The following is a 22,407-nucleotide window of genomic DNA, read 5'->3' as shown; positions in this document are numbered from 1 at the left end:
TGCAGCACACATGAACTCAGTAGAGAGGGTCTTACTGATAAGGCCTTACATGGATGGGACCATAAAAATGGAGGGGAAAGAGAGCTTTACCTCGCAGTGGGTCAATTGATTGATTAATGTGTTAGGAAATTTGTTTAGTTGACATTTTTATTATGGCAGGGAGATAACAGACAGTTATTTTTTCGACTGGCAGGCTGCTCCAATTCACAAGGTTCCTGTGCCAATGGCCGCCTCTGCAACAGGGGCATGTGAATTTTGACAGCGCTGCGATGCTTGTCTTTTGAGACCTGTGCCAAACCCAGTTAACATATTAAATCATTGTTCCTATACATTTAGTAAAGGGGTCATGTCCACTTTAGATCTATCGTAAAGGGAAACTGGTAACTTTTATAGTAGGCCAATACTCAGCTTTTATAAAAAATGAGTCAGTGTTGCCTTTAATCTATGGCTTTGTTCAGGCTAACTAATAAGAATTTACTTTTGTTTGACTGATCGCCCCTGGCTGTTCAGGCTAAACTGCACTTTTCAATGACACAAAAGACAAAAGGTTGCTTATCTCTGTGTTTTTATTTGAGATTCTGTCATGCACTTACCCGGCCAGCCAGGCTTATTAATTTATATAAATCTGTAACAAAAGCTGAGAAATGTAACATAAAAACACCTATTTACAAACATGTATATATTGAAATACTAAAATTAGTCCTTCATATAAATAAGAGCTTGAACAACAAATATACGTACGCTATGCATGCAAAATGTTGAATGCTTGTTTGACTGAGAGTATTGTGTTAGAAATTCAAATAAAAATTGTAACAATAGTAATTCAGCTTTCGCAAAAACAATACATATATTTACAATATTATTTGTATTTATTTGTAATGTAATATTTAATTATAGTATGTGAGATGAGTGGGTTTGCTGGATGTCAAGTGGCCATATGTGACAGGCTGTCTGTCCTCTGAGTGGTTTTTCAGATGACTGCAAACACTCTGAAGGCCTTCCCACCTGTTGGGTTTGATAGGCTGGGAGTAGGAGAGGAGAGAACACAAAGACAAGGTTGGTTTTTATAATACACCCTAGAGACAAAAATTGCTGAATGTATAAAAAGAGCCTTAAACCAGTTTGAGTTATCACTGTGAGTAAATTACAAAACAATACACATTTTTCCTCAATAAATACCTTAAATGTCATTATTTATTCATTTGATTCTTTTACCATACCTTTCTGATGTGATGCTATTGTGATAACTTCCACTGTACTGCCTCCGTTTGTCCACAGGCATCACATCTAAGTAACCTCCTGACTCATTCTGGATCACTCCAGCATGTATGGCTGCTCGACAGATACTGGATTTCTGGACAAAGGGACAAACTTAGTCAAGATCACATTAGAATCTGTTTTCCAGATGCTGCCAGTGTTTAATTTTTGTTACAATATCATGTCAATTTTAGGATTAATTCAACATGGTAGCTCCATATATGGTATCAACAGGAGGACCAGAGAATATTATGCTATTTTAAAGGTGAGTGATAATTCTAAACAGTGAACTTATCTTTGGTCCATTGAAGATTTGCACAGTAGGTCATTTATGATGATGATATAAAAACTTACGTCAGAGTAATATTTGGTCCCAATGACTCGGGCTCGACTCTCATGCATACAGTTCCTGGGACAATACAACCTGCAGAACAAGCAACAGGATACAAGCACAGACTTTTTAGTAAATATAATGTTTGTAAAATTGCTCTGTCTCTCTCTCTCTCTACACTACTACTTCTTTGCAGATAATGCACATTAAAACACAAGTTTACCTGGGACAGTGGCGGACAGGTTTCTTGAAAGGGCAGAAAACAGCCACGGTGGTGTCACATCTTACTGCTTTGACTGGGAAAACATACAACAATAATGATCTGTTTTGTTGTGTGTCAATGATAACAATTTAACCTCCAAAATAGAAATTGAATGACATTGTTTCTTACCAGGGACCGGGTCAATTTTGAAGGAATTTGCACTTCTGTTTTTCCTGCAAATTGAAAGGAAAAATGCCGAAGATTGTGGTCATGGGTTAAACACCATGCATCAGTTGGAGTTTTAAATGTATTAGCCAAATACAGATGCTGATTCTTACCCAATTGATTGAATACCATTCTTGTATGATTTGGTAAATTGTTGTTTTCTGCCTAATCGGGTCACATCCAGCCATCCTCCATCATTGTCAATGATTCCAGAATGTAAAGCAGCTCCGCACACACTGGATTGCTGCAATGACAGAATTTAGTCATATAATAATATTTCCAATTGAATAAAAGGTCTATAACTCAAGCAGTTTCTAAGATGATCTTTACTTTTTTGGAGTGCAAAAAGGACATAATCAGTGTTGTTCATGATCCTTTACCATGTCATAATGTCCAGTTCCAAATACTTTCCCTGGCCTGTCAAGGCAGCCAGGTGGACACTCGTATCTATGAGAGGAAACCACAGTAAAGTGAATAATACATCGACATTACTGCTTTGCCTATGATGGATATCAGGGCTGTTTTTTAGGTGACAGACTGGTACGCCCTGAGAGTCCCCTATGGACTGAGTATGGACTGAGTACTGTGTACTCTGTTTAACAGTGTTTACCTGTTACACATTGTTCCCTTGCACTTGTCTCTGAGCTTAGTCTCACACTCCATCTGTTGGCCTGAAAAACACCAATCACAAGGTTTTTATAATCCTAAACATTTCAACGTATGCTTTAATAATTGTCCCATTAGCATGGTCCTTACACATCTGTTCTGTGCTGACAACCTGGTTTCTCTCAAGGTTGTCACTGGGTGAGGGGTCAGGTAACTGGGCCCTGGGCTGGGGCTCCCTGTCCCTCACCGGTTCTGGTTCAGATTCAATGTAGTTGGTCTCCTCAATCTCAGGAGCTGGACGCCTCTCAACTCCCCCATCTGACAACATTAAGTTGGAACATGTTAACAGCTTTGTTTGTCCATCAAAAAACAATTTTGCTGCCGAAACTCACCTCTGTAGCACAGATTGTTCATACAGCCTCCAGCATAGCTGGCCGGACAAGCAGAGCAGGGACTTCCATATTTGTATGGAGCGTGACCCCACCAATTCCCTCTGAAAAATAAAATCACAAAAACTAAAGATTTTTCAAAGTAAAGCTCTTCTTTGATCACCATTGGCATCTAAAGTTTGGAAAGTACTGCACACTACAGTCAAGGTATTTGAAAATGTGTTATTATGTGTGATGGTATGGCTCTGGCTGGTGGGTGGGATCAACTACTGTCACTACTTTCTGACACACACTATCATTATGTACCTTTTGATGCATGTTTTTGGAAGATGACTCATATACAGTATCAAACCAAGAGAAGACTCACGGAGGAGAGTAATTGCAGACCAGATAGACAGCTTTAGCCCAGATCATTCCCCATACATTCAGGTTATAGCACACATTGATGGCACAGCCGATACGATTACTCGTCGCCCACACCATCTGAAATTGAAACCAGGGCCATGATGAATGAACAGATAAAGTGCCACCTATAGAGACATTAGAATATGCTTCCAATAATGAAGTAAGAGAAAACATAAAATACCTACCTTATTTGAAAAGCTTGTAAGAGAGGTAAACATACAATGATGTGCCTTACCTGAGTGTAATGAGTACAGACAGGTCCTGAACACCTGAGGGGGCAGTGTGGATTACACTCCTGCTGGTACGGATAACTGTAGTGCCTCACTTCATCATACCAGGCCTGGACATGGAACGTAGGTGGACGGTCCCTAATGCATTGGGAAAAACACATACAGTATATTCCATATAATACCTAAGCCACACAAAAACTGACCTGACCCAAGCCTGATGTGTATCTTAGAAATTTCAGAATCCTCCCATGCCCAGCGTGAACAGAAAGGTCCCATTTCATTTGAAAAGTCTTGTCAAGGTAAGCCCTCCCATTTTGCTACATACAGTATTTGAGACATATGACATATGTGTTCATACATACCTGCCCCAGTGTGTGCCCAGATTTTGGCCTATTTGTGTTAGCATGTGGCTTGGCCCGTGTTCCCATAGGCAGGTATGTGCCCAATGCTCTGCGCTCCTCTCTAGCTCATAATCCCACATCTGAGGAGCACACGCACACACACACACACACACACACACACACACACACACACACACATTAATTTTATTATAATTAAGAATTTAGAGGAAACTTCCAACAATAGTCTCTACATTTACATGTCAGTATTTCAGTATTCAATCAATATTCAATTCACAAACGTGAGTAAGACAGGTACGTACATGGGCACTGGATCACTGAATACAAAAGGCAAACTGTTTACTGAATGCAGATTGTGTAATATAGGTTACTTCTTACACACTTGAATTTCTGTCAATTTCAGTTGAAGTATAATTCAAGTTTTAACTTGCATGTAAACAAACGAGTGGGCTCGAACAATATAGCAGTGGAATAATGAAGGGTTTCAGCATTGGTTGTTACTTATATCAAACAACAATCATTTAAAGTTGTGTAGTCAATAGCAATAGTAGTCAAAGAAAATTCCTTTCATTTGAACAACAAAGCTGCTCTCTGCTGTAAAGGGCTGTGGCTCTACACATGCCTGTTACAACTTTAACACAGTATAGTCAAAAGGAGGTTTCTCCCATCTGTAGACACACACACACACAGAATCACCGCATCAGCTAACAGCTTTATGTTACAATTCACTGTGGTTGTTTCATAGCTTGTTTCCAAAATGTTTTGGTCCCATAAAATAAGTAGAAAGAGAAAAAAGAAACACAACACAGGGTCCCTGGTTGGGTCACTGACCTATACTGTGGCTTGACATAACGCTGACAGACGTTCATAGAAGCATGGCAAATTTGAGTGAACTGAGATGGAGATTTCCTTTAAAAGGTTCTGGCTTTACAAGATGGAAGGCAACAGATGAAGACTAGAACACTGTATCAATAGCTGCAAGAGGATATGCAGGACAAGCTGTGGTAAGCTTTAAGTTCCAAGCAAAGGAGCTGTGAAGCTGCAGCGCTGATGGATCATAGAATGACCTGTTCTGTACCTGTTAGGGTAACATTAACATAATTTATCATAAATAAAAAAATCATAAATTATCTTGATATTGTGGAAGGAGATTTCATTTTTTTACTCATTGTTTTGCTCTAAACTGGAAGAGAAACATGGTTACTGTTAAGGGAACGGATAACTTTAGAAAAAATCCACTTGCTCCCTTTGTGTAAACACATAACAAAATTCAATTCAACTGAAGTCAAAATAGCTGCAAAGTACTCACATTCCCCTGGTTTCTAATAAAAGAAACATACCTGATGAGCTCTAACACTGCAGCATAGTGAATGTACTGTTTGGGAGAAGAAGAATGGTCATAGTGTACACTGCTGTTTGGTTCCATTTAGACTATCACACATTACTCCTATCAGGAGAATGCTTCAGTGCTGCCACTGAGCACTATAATGTGTTCCATATGTTTGGTTAGGGCTGTGCTCTGTGCTGCTGGTTTGGGCTCAGGTCAGATTGGAGAGGTGATATTCCTGGCTACAGTCAAGTCATGCGGAGCAACAAAGAGTTGATTTTCTACTTTAAACCCCTCCATCTTTGTACCTCAGGGACACATCACCAGTGAGAGGTTACACTCACACACATGCGAGGCTCATGATATCCGCCAGAGATCCTGGTACCTCCATCAGGGTCTGTGGGTATTAGGCAGTGTTGAAAGGAAGTATCTTTTAGGTGAAAAACAGGACTACAGAAACCCCTTTTTGATGGTAATCGACACTATTGGTTGTGTCTTTAGGTGTGTTCAAATCCGTGGCTTGTGTTATCCCCAAGATCTGACCTCTGTGTTATATCCTCCTGCAGGTGAAGAGAGGCTGCTGCTAACATGGTGGCCATAGTATCTGCAGAGGAACTGGTCACACCCAAAGGAAAGATTTTGGTGGACAAAAAGTGATGGGGTGAAGAGCAGGAACAGTTCAGATGGTATTTGTTGTTGAAAACCAAATACTTATCCCTCATCACTTCCCTGCCTTACCACATCATTATCATCAGTAATAGTATCCCTTACTAAAACAACACACTAAGTCAACACAGGATTAGTGTATACAACTTTTTACGCACATCAAACATTGAGGCTTGCCATGGTTATAAATTCACCCCCTTGGCACCCAAAATGCAGTGAGTGAAAGATCAAACAAAGGCAAACATTCGCCTCAGCCAGGGTTTGGGTGAGCTGCAATAGATGGCGGAAGGGAGAAGGTGAGTAGGGTGAAGAAAAGCCAGAGGGGAAGGCTTGTGGGAGTGAATAAAGCAAAAGAGCGGGAGTGGGAGAGAGAGAGCAAGAGAGAGAGAGACAGCCGGGGAGAGGAGAAATGGAGAGTGAGAGTAAGAGGGCAGGAAGAGGGGAGTGAAGGAGGGTGGGATGGTTGAGGTAGAGGGCAGGACAACACTGCAGGGGTGGAAGCTGGCTCTGGGTCAGCGAGGGCGGGCAGGCGGGGGGGCTGGAGCTGGAGCTGGAACCGGGACTAGAGCTGGAAATGGCCAGCTGGTGACTTTGAATTATGAGTCTTTCTGTCTCTGTCTCTTCTGAAGTCACGACAACTTTGACAAGAGTGAACTACACGACTTACCATGAACTCCATGTTGGAGGCTGGTGGGTGAACCTGACCTCGCAGTTTGTTGTGCAGATCCAGGATCAGGTGCATGTCTCCTTCACTGATGGCTCTCTTCCCTCGCGTCCTCGCCCTCCACCACTCGTCGTCCTTGTCTTTGTAATTGTCCAGGATCGACTCAAGTTGCGTGGTGTTGGTAAGGACCACGGAGAGGACGGTCTGGACTAAATACAGGACCAGGCCTGCTACTCTGACCCAGCCTGGGGAAGGAAGAAGCTGCTTCATGGTGCAGAATGGGAGGAAACTGGTGATGGATGGGAGATTGTTGTTGTTGTTGTTGTTGTTGTTGTTGTTGTTGTTGTCTGGAAACTAGAAATGGGAAAATAAGGTGAAATTTCAACTTAATGCACTTGGGCTCAGTTCTGATGTCAATAAATCATATAAGGGAGGGAATAAAGTAAATATTAAGTACAACTAGACAATTTTTTAACACTATAACACTTTTATTTATGAGCTTTTAATGTGGTCTGCAGTCTAACATACATGCAAGTGTGTCTCCACTACAGAATCAAAACGAATCTGCCCTCTATCTTTCTAATAATGCAGTCATTCTGGGGGGGGGTTCGACTTCAGGAGTGAGGTGTAATCCACATTTAAGCCCTCTGGGTGCATCTGCAGGTCACTACACACAGTGGGGCCAGTGTGGACTTTTTCACGTTATGCTATCGGACAGCTTTCAGCACACAGTAAAGACTGCGCATGCGTGAGCTACTACGCTATACTTCGGCTGTTGCGTGAAATGCAGCATTTTTAATTTCTAATATGAAACAGGATAGAATCCGAATCAAGGGGATCAAGCATGTCTTAATTTGGTAATGGAGTATTCCTCCTTCAAATGTTGAAAGAAAACTACAACAATAATCATATCATAAGGGATTTTACACCAAAACTATGATAGAATAAAGTTACTATAAGGTAAGAACTTGAGACGCGTTCACGTACCTTTCAATGTGATCCGAATATCCAGGTGCAATATTCCAAAATCTCGAGGTATTATTGCAAAATGATCCTTTTACAGTTCAGAGAGTCTTTCATTCCTTCCATCCCACAGGCTGCGGGCAGGCTGCGCATCCACGGTGAAGGACTCAGAAACTCTTTAGGTACCTGCTGAATTCCACAGGTCGCTCAGTGCGTCGCGGGCTGCGTGCGTGGGGCCGCTGCTCAGTTTGCGTTTATATGCCAAATTTGCGCTTAGCAACGCGCAACGCGACGACCACGCCCCCACTGCCCCTTACCGCACCCCAACACACTCACACACACACACGACTGAGCTCAGAGGGAGGTAATGGTAAACTCTGTCTGTATCTATACTCTTATCTAATAGTGACTAAAGTGAGGTGTTGACTAAACGCAATGATCTTCAGATTGGTTTGATGACATTGTGATTTATATGGATTTTACAAAATGGTTCCAGAATTATTTTTCATTATAGCAAAAATGAACTGAAATCATCACAAAAGTCATCAACCACTCCTAAGTCCATCCCTAAGTATCATTGTACTCTTGGTGTACTATATCGGCTGTGGAATATTTTTGGGGCAATATCCTCCTGGCTTTGTTGGCAGAGGTGTGTTGGCTTGGAGGGAATACAGCCGCACTCTCTCTATGAATTAAAGCTTTCTAGGCTATGTACTCACAGAAAACTGATATATCCTTCTATTTCTAGCAGTTATTCTTTGCCGTCATCACAGTGCCCCCTTCTGGCCATTGAATGTCAGTGGCTGCTGTTTTCACAACATAAAGAGGGCGATAACATGTTAGAATGGTTTGTACCAGGTCAAGTAGCATTTGTTTAGCTTTTGTTGTTTTAAATTGTTGAAACACATTGTTTCTGAAGCATCACAGCTTTACAGACGAAAGTCAAGAGGTCAAGGTGAATATAAATGAATCTATGTTTGTAATAATCTGGACCTCAGCATTTTTGTTCTCTAAAGCTGCAGCCGATACGAAAAAGAAAAGCCGGAATAACAAGTTGAGCTTCATTATGCAGGCCGTCCTTAAGAAAGCTGAACAAACAGCAGTTTTCTTTTGTGGTGGTCTGTGTGAGTTTAGTGGTCACATATCAGGTTTAAACACCAGCACTGTCAGCTTTCTGCCATGTTCAAAGACAGACATCTGGCCAAACATCTGGGCAGTCTGCATTTCAAAGCCTGGGATGACATGAGGCACACATTCTGTAGAGGTGGAAAATGGTCCCTGTTCAGGATGTAACCTGTCACCAAAGATGGCAAAGTCTTGTCTCATGAATATTTAATGATTCATTTGACTTTAGCTGTGCTACACTGCATCAATATTGCAAGAATTGCCTTTTCAGCTCTGACAACATCTGACATCTCCCTAAAACAGCCTGAGAGGATAAGTTATTCTTACAGATTTAATCAATTTATCTGGGTTGACATTAAGCCTAACATGCATGCACTTGTGTCTCCACTATAAGCCTAAAACATAAACCCAAAACATAGGTTCCCCTTTTCACCAGTGGGGGGCAGCAGAGACCATAAGGCATAACATATGATAAGATAGAGAAGAGATCAAATAAGATTACGTAACAAGGTTCCATCTATATTCAGCTCACTTTATTATTTGTTATTATGAGTTGAAGGTTGTTGTGTGCAGTGGAGTGGGAGCTTTTGGTTTCTCTTTGCTGTGCCACATACAGCATCAATATGAAGACCGACTACCAACAATGAGTCCAGGGTCAAGTCACAAGTCAAGACAGACACAGACAGTTAGTCCTAAACAAGGGATAATGCACTCTTTTATACTAAACACAATGATGTTAATGGGATGCCACAATAAAAATGTGAGGAGGAAATTTGGAAAAATTGGTTTTAAAATGTAATATTTGTACAATGAAGTTTTAGTCTTTGGTTTTTGGGAAGGAGTCAAGTCAGTCCAAAACAAAAGGCTCATGTCCAAGAGATGTCACAGGTATCACATCTTAGTTGTCTTGGGTCCTTTTGGATTAGTACAAATGTATACTTAATGTTATGTTATGTTAATGTTCTGAAGCTGTTGCAGATTTCTAAAAACATTAGTTCTCAATAAATGTCCCATAAAAAAATAAAACATTGTTTGATTCTAACTAAATAAACACCATTGAGAGTGATGATAGTGTAATTGTGTGTGTAAAGGTGTCCAAGCAATTTGTTTCCTTTGCTCTATATGTGATACCATTCCAAAACTTTACCCACTACCCATAATGCAGTGCAATAAAGGCCACACCCTATTTCTCTACAGCAGGAAATCAGACAGAAACTTACAGCCTGCAGAGTGCAAGTGGAAAGAAAACCAAAGGTAAAAATGACAGAAAAGAAAAGTTTGCGTTGAGTTTCTCCTGCTGGTTATTTCCCTCTTCAGTCCACATAGTTCACAGCCGGTAGTTTGAAGTTGGATGATAGACGGCAGGTTTGGAATGTGCTTTGCTTCCTTACCTTTTGCTTTTCCAGACAAGGTGTGAGTGAGTGAGGTGGAAGTCTGAGAGCAGAGGGAGGAGCTACAGGTCATATGGCAAACAGAGCACATATAAGGGGGCAGAGCCTTAAGGCAGCAGAGGAAAAGGGAGGGAAGAGAGACACAGAGAGAGAGAGGACTTTGGCCTACCTCAAGAGGAGACGCCACCACCTCACCCTGTGTTTAAAGGACACTAGATCACAACACAAAGAGAAAGGAAACTAAATCCTTTAATGCATTTAGGAAGTGAGCCATGTTGTTCTGAGGCCTCCACACGGCTCCTCTCCTGTATTTGACTTCCTTTTTAGATGTTTTCTCTTGGGGGTTGAAAGTTCAACCACTCAAGTCATCCTGCTCCACTTTCCGTAAGCCTTTGGACGTCTCTTCACAACTTCTCCTGGGGAAGTGAGGCACCAGGATGCCCATCAACTTCACTGTGGTGCCGGTGGACGACGTGGTGGAAGAAGCCGGCAGCAGCACAGCAACAACAGCAACAGCAACAGCAACAGCAGCGACGGCAGCAACAGGCAGAGATGACCAACCTCCCAGTCTCGGCAAAATCTTCAGGGACCAACCAGATGAGGACCAAGGACCTCTGTCAGGTGGGAATATGTTTTACAGCTGTAGGCTTTCCCAGCATGCATTAGGGGACAGGGGTTAAGATGTCAAAGTGACCAAACAAGGTGTTCATTTACTGTTTAATTCAAATTGGTGTGTTTAACTGAACACGCACATGTTGGGAACTTGCAGCAGCTTGATTAGTGTGGGGAGGAAAGTGTGTGCAGGTGTGCAGGCTCATCATTTGAGTCAAACAATGGACCATGTGGTTCCAATGCCAGTATTTAATCTGACTACCATCAATTAAAACAAGTGTTATTAAATGGCAAGCAGGGGTTCAGTTTACAGGTCATTTTACACATATCCTCTCCATAGTTTGCCAAATGTGAATTCTCCTATTAATGTGGAAAGGAAAGCCTGTTTTGATGACTTGTTGGGAATTAAATTAAGTTTTGTTACACACAAGCACCAAAGACAAAATTTTGTTCACTCACAGCTGCTTTGTTGCTGATTGCAAGACTGTCCATTGGTTGTCAAGTGTCTTTCTGTCCAAAGAAAGACCTGTGGCAAAAAAAACACACACACACACACACACACACACACACATAGAGTGCTGATTTGACAAAATATAAACAGATATAAACAATAATGTTTGTTTTCCACAGCCAGACGAGTGTCATGTTTCACACTGTCCCACATTAGGGACTCTCTCTCTGTGGTGCATGCAGCACATGTGCGTTTAAGTTGTGTAAAACGTTTACACTGGCCACATACATATATGAAGCTGCACTGTGGAAAATGTAGTTTAACGTCACACATGGATAGGATCCACTGACTACAGGAGTGTCCATCTTCCTCTGCCATCCCTTTAGCTGAATAAAGTGTGCGTGTTTTTGTGTGCCACTCCATTGGAATGGTGTTCGACTTGTTCTGGGTTTTTCTTCTTTTTGTGTACAGGCAAGGTCAAAGAATTTCTTAGCTTCTTGAGCTTCTTAGCTACAGAACACAACACGCATTTATTGAAAGGGCCAGGGGCTACAGTGGAGATCAATGTTACAGAAGTTTGAACATGAGATTTATTTGCATTAATATGACTTATTCAGTCTGAGCGGACAAAAGAACCCATGATTCACTGTTACTGTAGTGAGTCAGGAACATATGGTGGCACAAGTTGTGAGTTTGAAACCATGCCAGGATCAATGTGGGGCTTTATGTGTGTGTATTTAACCCTTGTTTCTTTGGCTTTCTATGTCATTTACATGTATGTTAAAGGCTTGATATTGACAATAAGACAATGACTTGATATGAATTGTAAAAGTGAGACCGTCCAGTGAGGAGAAAACCATGAAGGATTGTAGAGATCTACCATGATAGATACGTTTTCTGTGTATCCTGTAAGGAGATGAAGGCGGTAGAGATTCCAGCCCTTTCACTTCAGAACCTGACGGAGAACACTACTATGATGGCAGGAACATGGCCTTGTTTGAGGTATGACTTTACACAACTCTAAATTCTTCTTTTCAAACCACCTGGGTGCTTTATTGATACTGTCCATGTTTCACTGCCTCTCTGTGCAGGAGGAGATGGACAGTCACCCCATGGTATCGTCACTTCTCAACAAGCTTGCAAACTACACCAACCTAACCCAGGGGGTCAGAGAGCATGAGGAAGCTGAGAATGAGGAGGGGGTCAGAAAGGTCACCGTCACGGTATGGAGCTCTTTTGGAGACAGGAAAAGTTTGTCACGTTAAGTTGTTATCATTAGTAAATCAGCTGTGTGTGTGTGTCCGTGTCCCAGGCCCCTCAGATGGGGACGTTTATTGGCGTTTACCTGCCGTGCATGCAGAACATCCTAGGTGTGATTCTCTTTCTGCGTCTCACCTGGATTGTTGGAACAGCAGGAATACTGGAATCCTTCGCCATTGTCTTCATGTGCTGTGTCTGTGTGAGTAACATACTGTACATATTGAATATTTGCTTTTCCCGGCTTTACATTAACAATAGGCTTACATTATGTGTGTCTCACTTGGGTATATACTTGAGAATACTCAAGTATCTTCTTCCCGGCTGTTGACCCTGTTCATTTCCTTGTTCTCATTGTCGGACAGCGCTGTTGTGTTCTGTCTATATGTGCTTGCCAAGGTTGAAGGTTCATGAGATCCGCCTCTGAGCTCTTTTACAGACCTGGTTGATCATTGGTTGATCTAACACTACAAACATTTCCCTTCATTGGTGAAAGTAAAGCAATTGATAATGTAGGAGACAGCAGACAATTATAAAAGCTCATTTACTGATCTGAGCTGAATTTAGAATTTGTTTTTCCATATAGATTTATATAATCTGGAATTAGTTTTTATACAACTTGATATTTTGTCTCCTGCCATGCTTAAATTGTTCTTTCCTTTTTGCCTTCACTTGCAGACCTTATTAACAACCATTTCAATGAGTGCCATAGCAACAAATGGAGTTGTCCCTGGTATGTTATTGATCATATCAATTTGGTCTATGTATATGTATTATTTGCATTTTTGTATTGAGTGCGTATAAACATAGCTACTAAATTGCACAAAAGAAAATCGACTAACAAGGAACAAACATCTATCTTAGTGTTCTAACGTTTAATTTCTCTGAAGCTGGTGGCTCCTACTACATGATCTCCAGATCTTTGGGTCCAGAGTTTGGAGGAGCTGTGGGTCTTTGTTTCTACCTTGGAACCACCTTCGCTGGATCCATGTACATACTGGGCACAATGGAGATTCTGCTGGTTGGTAGCAAGAGTTTTTAGTATGAGCCAGGTTCACTGTGAGTGTGTGTGTGTGTAAATATAACTCTTATATAACTTTGATTTTCCCACAGACATACGTTGTACCCACAGCAACAGTATTTGAAGCAACAGAAATAGAGTCTGAAGCTTCAGTACAGCTCAACAACATGCGTGTGTACGGCACATGCTGCCTTGCATCGATGGCACTGGTGGTATTTGTTGGGGTCAAGTAAGTATTCACACACAATCACAGACAATCGCACACAAAACACAAACAAGATTTCATTGTTTTCCCCTCTGGTCTGCAGGTATGTGAACAAACTGGCTCTGGTCTTTCTGGCCTGTGTGGTTCTCTCCATCCTGGCAACTTATGCCGGAGTCATCAGGACCGTCATCGAACCACCAGACTTTCCGTAAGTTGTAAACGGTGGTTTTATTCTCTTTAGCCAAAATTGATCTGTGATCCTGTACATCTTGTAAGGAGTAAAGCAATGATCAGTTATGTTATGTCAAAGACTATACATGGCCAAGGAGGGTGATGGCTGTATCATCAGAGAACTTCTGGAGGGGGCAGCAGTCTACATCTACAGTAGCCTGTACTGTTTGACTTTAGTACACTATGTTCTCTCATCTACAGTATATGTCTGCTGGGGAACCGTTCACTGAAAAGCAAAGACTTTGATAAGTGCCTAAAGGAGGAGGTTGTGGACAACATTACTGTCACCACCAAGCTCTGGTCTGTCTTCTGTGACAGTGAATACTCCAATGCCACCTGTGATGAGTACTTCACATTAAACAATTTGACAGAGATACAGGGAGTACCTGGACTCCTGAGTGGAGTGATCAAAGGTAAGGAGGAGGCAAGAATGACTGACTATTCCTTAAAGATCATTGGGATGGCTGTTAAAGTTAGAATAACCATGACAGTTCGGTGATCCAGCTGTTGTTGTATTTATCTGTGTCTCCTGTAGACAACCTGTGGGGCGTCTATGGTCCAGCTGGTATGTTGGTAGAGAAGAAAAGTTTGCCTTCTGTGGCAACCCAGGACAGCCCCGAGGACAAGAATAAGCCCTATGTCTTCAATGACATCGCCACATTCTTCACTCTGCTGGTGGGAATATATTTCCCCTCTGTCACAGGTAAATCATACTTTGTAGCAGAACTGTTTAAAATAAGTATTTGGCCACAGGAATTACATTGCAGGAAAACCTCCTAAACTACAGATATCCGAGTACCAGTACCTCTTGTTAGTTGTGTGATCCCTCTATCACAATTGGCCATCTTTGCAGGTGGGATGAATGCAGAGGGATAACATAAACAGTAAAAATGGCGGATAAAGGGGGGAAAATTAAAAATAGGTATTTATGATGATTTTGTATAGAACCATATACAGTACTTACAGTATAAATGTTTATTCCAGGTATAATGGCTGGCTCCAACAGATCCGGAGATCTAAGAGATGCCCAGAGGTCCATCCCAATAGGAACTATATTGGCTATTGCCACCACATCTTTCATCTGTATCCTAGCAACACTTTCCGTCACTGCACATGCATGTGTGTGTCCTTGTATGTGTTTCTTTGCGCACACGCTTTTTGCATGTCATGCAAAGCTATAGTGAACCCCCAGATCGGTGAGGCATGCCTTTCTTGTTCTTGGCTGGCAATGATGACTCCTTCGCATGTCCATCTTCTTGTCATTGCGGTGCTCATTGCTGTGCTTTGTCTGTGTGTAATGAAAGCAACAGAACAATACAGAATTTGTTATTTTATCAACAAGAAAAAGTCACAGATTAATACTTAAAGATCTGCACCTTAACCCGATGGTCAGACATCTCCTTTGTGGTCTTGTTTGGAGCTTGCATGGAAGGAGTTCTGCTTCGAGATAAGTAAGTGCTTCCACACAGGATCAGTGGGCTGAGTTTATGTTACTGTGTCTTAGTTAAGAAGAGCTGTGAGAGGCAAGCAAACGCATGAATTACCAGGAGATTGTTGAAATCTATTCAATAGACCTTTCCATGTGACGTCAGGTCATTTGATATTTTGTGACCACACTGGTAGGTTGGTGTATCCTCATTATGTGATGCTTGTTAAAGCTGTCTAAATCATGGTGATAGTTCACATTAACAGTTTACTTGCACATCTATCTGCTGGCATGGATTGCCTCCAATCACACTAAAGTCTACTCACACACAGAACATGCAGCATTACAACACTGCCAAAAGTCCTGCAACACTAGGATCGGGCCACCGTTGAAATGATTGGGCCAACAATGAAATAATCGCTGTCTCCACTCCAGGCCTTCTTCTCTAACCTCATTCCTCAGAACTTTTATCCAGCATGGCTCAGAAAAGTCATATGCAACAGGTGAGTTATTCTTTTCTGCAGTGTTGTATTTTCTTAAGTTGGTGTTTATTCTTTTACCCTGAATGTCGAGCACACGACGTTTGAAGTTGTGAGAACATGGTGGGAGAAATCAGCAATAATTTCATTGGTCAAAACGGTAGCCTGTTCCTATTGGAGGACTTTTGGAAGGTCTCTACCGCTGCATGTTCCATATGCGAGCAGAACGGAGGCAATCCATACAAGCAGACAGACCTGTATGCGAGCACAGAGGAAAATGGTTCATAGCATATTTTGTGTGTGTATGCCCTCCTTTAGGTATGGTGACTCTGTAAAGAAGAACCTTGTCATTGGCACTCTGGCCTGGCCGTCGCCCTGGGTGATTGTGATTGGCTCTTTCTTCTCCTGTTGTGGGGCGGGGCTTCAAAGCCTCACTGGTGCCCCGCGACTGTTGCAGGCCATTGCTCGTGATGGCATCATCCCTTTCTTACGGGTATGAGGGGAAACGAGACACAGCTGTAAAGTTTTGAAAGACTGCATTGGGTTGTGGTCCAAAAACTCTCGCTCTCTCGGTTTCCGTCTCTCTCTCTCTCTCTCTCTCTCTCTCTCTCTGTCTCTCAGGTCTTTGGTCATGGGAAGTCTAATGGTGAGCCGACTTGGGCCCTCTTGTTGACAGTTGGGATTTGTGAGATTGGAATCCTCATCGCTTCACTGGATGCTGTGGCTCCCATCCTCTCCATGTATGGGGTTTAAACATGTTAAGAAATATGAACAATAATGATAAAATATGACTTTGTTAGTCTCCCTGGGTGAGAGTCTTATCTGTGTCCTTCCAGGTTCTTCCTCATGTGCTACTTGTTTGTTAACCTGGCCTGTGCTGTTCAGACATTGCTACGAACTCCCAACTGGAGACCTCGCTTCAAATTCTACCACTGGTACGAAGAGCTTCTTTATTTTATACTTAACAGTTCAAATTTGTTTGCAATTACATACATATATGCGTGTGTTGCAGGACCCTCTCTTTCTTAGGAATGAGTCTGTGTCTTTCCCTCATGTTTGTCTCCTCGTGGTACTATGCGCTGGTTGCCATGGTGATAGCTGGCTGTATCTACAAGTACATTGAGTACAGAGGGTGAGTCTGTGTAGTCTGGTTAATCAAATGGCCTTCCATCGCCTTGTCAAACAGTACATGCAGTATTTACAGGCATTTTATTTAATTATTTCTGTTTTCAATTAAGGCTTAAGCAAAAGGGGTTTGTTTAAACTCTGACATTATATATGGTTGGCTTTATAAGATGGTTGGTATTTGTTTGCCAATGCAGAGCTACCACAAATCTATGAAGAGAAGAGTTTCTTAAAATCCATGTTGGCTGTGCTAAGAGAATTTCACTGAGAAAGTACTTAGTGAATACACGCTATAGCTTGCCATTAAAGATTCAAAGTGTTTGTTTTCTGTGCAGTGCAGAGAAAGAGTGGGGAGATGGCATCCGCGGTTTGTCCTTAAATGCTGCACGCTACGCTCTGACCCGCTTAGAGGAAGTACCACTGCATACCAAGAACTGGAGGTGTGTTTTTCCTCATGTCATGCAGTAATCTACAGAGGCTGGCAGAGGATGTGCAATATCAGAATTTTTTCTTAAACTGTTGTAATCATCTCATTTTGTGGTTGTGTTCCATCCTTCTCTGCTCAGACCTCAGGTGTTGGTGTTGTGTAAGCTCGACTCGGAGCTGGCAGTGAAACATCCTCGTCTTCTGTCCTTCGTCACGCAGCTTAAAGCAGGCAAGGGTCTCACCATCGTCTCCTCTGTCCTGCATGGCAGGTACATGAACAGGAGGGCTGATGCCAAGACTGGAGAACAGGTTTGTGCTTTTATTCACACTTTGTGTGGTTTGTGTATATTTTATTGAGATATTGCTTCCTTTAGGCAAGTATGGCTTTGAGGTCCTTTTTAAACATACACACAAAGACTGCATACTTATCCTACTTAATCATCAGTCACATACCAGGAAGCTGTTGGAACAGGACAGACGTCACTCCTCATCCTGTTTCCGAACACTTCAACACACAAACACATACAAAATGCCAAGTGTGTAAGCAGCAAACAAGTCAATCAAGATTCCTTTTCCTGTTTGTTACTCATTTATAAAATCAGACGGGGACAGAGGCAGGATTCAACAGCAGACACATTTACATTGTGTTGGTGAGCCTCTTTTGAAAATGCATTATTAGCCAGGCTCAGAGGTGAACAGAAGTTGCAGTATTGATTTCACATAGTGGAGAGTGAAAATATGAGTATAACAGACCAAATAATTTCATGACCATCAAACTCTAAAACCCATGTGTGATGCTCCTCTTTGTTCCTGCAGAACCTCAAAGCAGCCATGGCTGCTGAGCGTACCAAAGGTTTTTCCCATGTTGTGGTATCATCCAACCTGCGAGATGGCTTCTCCCTGCTCATCCAGTCAGCAGGACTGGGGGGAATGAAACACAACGCTGTCCTGATGGCCTGGCCAGCAGTTTGGAAACAAGGCCAGGACACCTCAGCAAGGAGGAACTTCATAGGTACTGATGCATGTTTTGATGTGTTGATGAACGTTTGGAGCAATTACATCACCAAATGAGTCTGTTAGTCTCTTCTTGAAAAGTTCAGACAGTGATCTAACTGACCCTCATCCCTTTGTCCCTCCAGAAACAGTGCGAGAGACGACGTCTGCAGAGCAGGCTCTGCTAGTTGCTAAGAACATTGATCACTTTCCTGGTAACCAGGAACGACTTAACGGGGGGAACATTGATGTGTGGTGGATCGTACATGATGGTGGACTGCTCATGCTTCTGCCATTTTTAATCAGTCAGCACAAGGTGTGTATGTGCGTGTGTTTATCAACTGTATCTTAGAAAAAAAACATTTTGAATGAAATAATTAGTAAAGCAAATGCATTTTGACTTGTATACATTTGTTTAAAATAAGAAAGATCGTTGTGGAGATCGAAATGTGAAGCCAATGAGCCAAGGGATATGAATTTCTGATGCCATCCCATTGTGACTTCAGGTATGGAAGAAATGCAGAATGCGAATCTTCACAGTGGCTCAGATGGATGACAACTCCATCCAGATGAAGAAAGATCTCCAGATGTTCCTCTATCATCTACGCCTGGATGCAGAGGTGGAGGTGGTGGAGATGGTGAGACCAACCAGCATAATTAGATATATAGCACTATAAATTTCTTACTTTTTTTTCCTTAAAGATTCTGGAGCTGTTTGTCTTCTGTGTCCCTGCAGCTTGGCAGTGATATCTCAGCCTTCACGTATGAGAAGACGCTGGTGATGGAACAAAGAACTCAAATGCTCAAACAGATGCAGCTGTCACGTACTGAGAGGGAGAGAGAGGTACAGTTACTACAAACTCTACACTATAAACAGTATCTGATATCACATATCTGAATACATAGTCAGATGGATTTCAAAACAAACTTGAACTATGTGTCTGCAACAAGTCAAGTGTAAGAGTGGAGCTTTCTGACAAGCATGCACACTAGGAGAGAGTCAGTGATGTGGAGAATACTCTGTTGTAGTTAAATCTTGGCTTCCTGTGCTGTTATAGCCCTCACATTGCCCCCTGGTGGCTCTAGTATGTAATTGTCTTTATTTATTGTTACATGCCCTAATAAGAAGATGGAGCAGTAAATTGGATGTTAAACAAGGCCATATGTGTTTAATGAGGGGTTCACATAACTTTGACCATATCACGTTCAATACATACAATACCCCCAACAATAACTCTGTCCGTAGCCCTCCAGTCTCCACTGAAAAAGTCCAAAGTGTCACAACCAACCATCACTGATCATTATTCCTGTTCCGTTTAATTAGCTGCAGCTCATCCACGACCGCAACACAGCATGTCACTCTGACAAAGCTGCAGCAGCCGCAGCCGCAACATCTGACCGTGTCCACATGACCTGGACCAAAGACAAGCTGATCAGTGAAAGGAACAGGAACAGAGAGAGCAACATGGGGGTTAAAGACATGTTTAATATGAAACCGTAAGTAAATACAGACTTAAAGATGCACTGACCAATTACAGGCAGTCCCCAAGTTCTGGAAGTAACAGCTAGGGGATGTGGGAAATAGAGTAAACATAACAAAGTATACAAATATATAACTGAAAACATTGCAGGATATTAGTTGGTAAGTAAAGTCAGCTTGGTTTGTAAAGTGTCACACAAACCATTGTTGTGCCCTTTTGTGTTGAACCAAAAATAACAGGGGCAGTTTTTATTTTCCTTGCACTAATATTGGACATGTTTTTTTATTCCCTCCTTCTAGAGAGTGGGAGAGTCTGTAAGTCCTTCGCCTTGTAGTGTTGTTTAGATGCATGCAGCTCTGTATGTTTGTGTGAGTAGAAGAGTATGAGAGCCCTTCATCTCTTTAGCCCCTTTCAGACTTGAACATTTTAAATGCATACTGCCAGTTTCACCTTCTTAAGACCGATTTGTATTTGTAATTCTTCCCTCATAGCTCAATTCTGAATTTAATTATCGCAGATTAATAGAAGCAATACAGACAAGAAGATGATGATGATGATAATATAAACATCAGAATAGACTGATACATGACATGATACCACTTGAGCAAGACCCAAAGATGTGAACATAGCATAACAGTTGTCAATCAGCTTTATTTGTATAGCACTATTTTAGCACTACTATTTTTGGCAGCTCGTTGTCACATAGAAATTTCAGATTTAAGACACACCTCCTCCAACGGTCTGCAGAAGTGTGCAGTCTCTGTTCACTACTGTCTAGAAAAGGTTCCTGCCTTTTAGTCTACAGTGCAGCAAATTTCAAAGACATGAACATAACAACTCTTTTACTAAAGGTGGTGAACAGAATTACAGGTTAAAGACAAAAATCTGTTCACAGACCGACTCCATGTCTGAAAGGGGCTTTTCACAGATCACCAGTCCAATTTGCATGAACCTTCCAGGGCTTCTCAGGGTGCATGATGATGACAGAAACCACACTTTTGCACTCACTGCTACGTAGAAGCTGCATTTATGGAAAATCATCCAGTCTGTGCTTCTGTGTGCCGAGTAATATTCTGAAATCTCCTCTGAACATGCCAGGATAATTTTTACATTGTTCTCTTGTTCATCTCGCTGGTTTAATGTAGGAGCCAGTCCAATGTGCGGAGGATGCACACAGCCGTGAAACTGAACGAGGTGGTGGTCAACAAATCCCAGGATTCACAGCTGGTCTTGCTCAACATGCCAGGCCCACCGAAGAATAAACAAGGAGATGAACACTGTATCCTTGTTCAACCAATCAGTTAGGCTTTGTTTGTTTTGGGCTGGCTATGCAGCGTGACCTACATTTATTTTTGTGTACCTGTATGTGTGTATTGTTATGGTCCTTAACAAGCATGTGTCACTCAGATATGGAGTTCCTAGAAGTTCTGATGGAAGGTCTAGACCGTGTCCTATTGGTCCGTGGAGGAGGTCGAGAGGTCATCACCATCTACTCCTAGTGCCATGAGGCTCCTACTGGAAAGACACTAGAAGAGAGGGGTTCTGAAAATGGGACAGGGTGTTTGACAGAGTCTGGCTCTGGAGAGGTCCATCCACAGTCTCTGTACTGTACGTCCCCACTCAAGCAACACTGTCACCTACTGTTTTGGAAGACCGTGTCGGCTGTAAAGGACAAGAGAGCCTGCCAGCAGCAAACTGTGAGCATTGTCCCTAAGGATTCCTTGTGCCCCTCCTTCCTGTAGCTGCCTAACTCAATCACATACAGACGTTGGCACTGTAAAATTGTGTGGCTGTGCCGTCAGATGTGATTTTTCTTTTTTCAGATTTGATTTTTTTAAGTATTTTTAATCGTAAGACATTAATTTAATTTGTTTTCACATCAGTCATGTCACACTGGAATGTTGTTTATTTGGTGGGTTCAATAGGAAAAGAGGAGTTCCTTTCACAAAACACTTACTGGATGAGTTTATGCATGTGAGGGTTACATTCTTATATTTCACACTGCACAAGGTCAGATTTCACTGGAAAATGCTCAACAATTTTATTTATTTAGCCAAATGCTGCACCACTCCTATTGACTGTAAAGGACTCACAAGGTGCAAACTGGTGTGTGTTTGTCCCTCTGCTTACATGTCCTTCATGTGTAGTATACAGTACCTTTGGGATATCTCCAGTGAGTCTTTGGTTCCACAGAGCTTCTCATAATATCTGATCATGTAACATCAACAACAGGTTTGATGACCGTAAGCCAATCTGTTTTTATCAGATTTTATTAACTTGATTTATTTTTAGATGAATGTGTCATGTCAATTTTTGCTGAAGTCAGTGTGTACGTACACTCGGAATATTAAATTCCATTTTATTTCTTTATTTTTCAGCTGAATTGTTTTGACAAATGTGACTTAAATTATTTTTTTTTTTCTCACAATTTTTATTCAAGTAAACGACAATTCAACATATGGATTGCTTCTATTCTTTCCCAACTCCTTCCCACATCCTACACAACCTATTCCCCTGCACCTTTTGTTTGGGATATTCAACTTTTCTCTTAGTTCTGCAA

General features: G+C 41.8%; 2 protein-coding genes across 6 annotated transcripts; one reads left to right on the top strand and one right to left on the bottom strand.

Moving 5' to 3' along the window:
* Positions 1–566: 566 nt before the first annotated feature.
* On the bottom strand, positions 567–7,989 carry LOC143010065 (cysteine-rich secretory protein LCCL domain-containing 1-like). Its single transcript, XM_076162212.1, has 15 exons — positions 7,649–7,989; positions 6,665–7,015; positions 4,008–4,126; positions 3,651–3,783; positions 3,378–3,493; positions 3,014–3,114; positions 2,772–2,939; positions 2,626–2,686; positions 2,396–2,462; positions 2,129–2,259; positions 1,980–2,023; positions 1,812–1,884; positions 1,612–1,681; positions 1,221–1,354; positions 567–1,022 (listed from the first exon to the last, which is right to left on the bottom strand). Exons 2-15 carry the CDS (start codon positions 6,929–6,931, stop codon positions 971–973), a joined length of 1,536 nt encoding a protein of 511 aa, XP_076018327.1. The 5' UTR covers positions 6,932–7,015; positions 7,649–7,989; the 3' UTR covers positions 567–970.
* Positions 7,990–8,919: 930 nt separating this feature from the next.
* LOC143010063 (solute carrier family 12 member 7-like) lies at positions 8,920–22,306 on the top strand. 5 transcript variants are annotated; one of them, XM_076162210.1, is made up of 27 exons: positions 8,964–10,003; positions 10,468–10,761; positions 12,120–12,205; positions 12,295–12,426; positions 12,516–12,662; positions 13,139–13,193; positions 13,351–13,481; positions 13,574–13,710; positions 13,790–13,894; positions 14,119–14,330; positions 14,453–14,620; positions 14,902–15,000; positions 15,311–15,368; positions 16,141–16,315; positions 16,444–16,562; positions 16,659–16,757; positions 16,835–16,954; positions 17,283–17,387; positions 17,514–17,682; positions 18,190–18,385; positions 18,513–18,682; positions 18,873–19,004; positions 19,103–19,210; positions 19,691–19,863; positions 20,147–20,161; positions 20,993–21,126; positions 21,255–22,306. In XM_076162210.1, the coding sequence occupies exons 2-27, from the start codon at positions 10,578–10,580 to the stop codon at positions 21,344–21,346; spliced, it is 3,321 nt and encodes a 1,106-aa protein (XP_076018325.1). In that variant the 5' UTR covers positions 8,964–10,003; positions 10,468–10,577; the 3' UTR covers positions 21,347–22,306. The 5 variants fall into 5 exon arrangements, 4 of the variants coding, with proteins under 4 accessions (XP_076018325.1, XP_076018326.1, XP_076018323.1 ...); XM_076162208.1 differs by having other exon boundaries at positions 8,968–10,003; positions 12,117–12,205; XR_012964759.1 differs by lacking the exon at positions 21,255–22,306 and having other exon boundaries at positions 8,920–10,003; positions 12,117–12,205; positions 20,147–20,215.
* Positions 22,307–22,407: the final 101 nt, after the last annotated feature.

Source organism: Genypterus blacodes, unplaced genomic scaffold (genome assembly GCF_046128005.1).
Source record: "Genypterus blacodes isolate CSIRO-AG114 ecotype Tasmania unplaced genomic scaffold, CSIRO-AGI_Gbla_v1 ptg000120l_1, whole genome shotgun sequence".
Classification (NCBI taxonomy): domain Eukaryota; kingdom Metazoa; phylum Chordata; class Actinopteri; order Ophidiiformes; family Ophidiidae; genus Genypterus; species Genypterus blacodes.
Note: the sequence above shows the minus strand (reverse complement) of the source record. Positions and strands in the feature narration are given on the sequence as shown.

Coding starts and splice junctions, on each gene's coding strand:
- LOC143010065 (XM_076162212.1), bottom strand. CDS start 6,931: ATGAAGCAGCTTCTTCCTTCCCCAGGCTGGGTCAGAGTAGCAGGCCTG. Junction 2,940..3,013: donor GAACAATCTGTGCTACAGAG/GTGAGTTTCGGC, acceptor TAATGTTGTCAG/ATGGGGGAGTTGAGAGGCGT. Junction 2,687..2,771: donor TGTCAGCACAGAACAGATGT/GTAAGGACCATG, acceptor GGTGTTTTTCAG/GCCAACAGATGGAGTGTGAG.
- LOC143010063 (XM_076162208.1), top strand. CDS start 10,578: ATGCCCATCAACTTCACTGTGGTGCCGGTGGACGACGTGGTGGAAGAA. Junction 14,331..14,452: donor CCTGAGTGGAGTGATCAAAG/GTAAGGAGGAGG, acceptor TGTCTCCTGTAG/ACAACCTGTGGGGCGTCTAT. Junction 18,386..18,512: donor AGCAAGGAGGAACTTCATAG/GTACTGATGCAT, acceptor TTGTCCCTCCAG/AAACAGTGCGAGAGACGACG.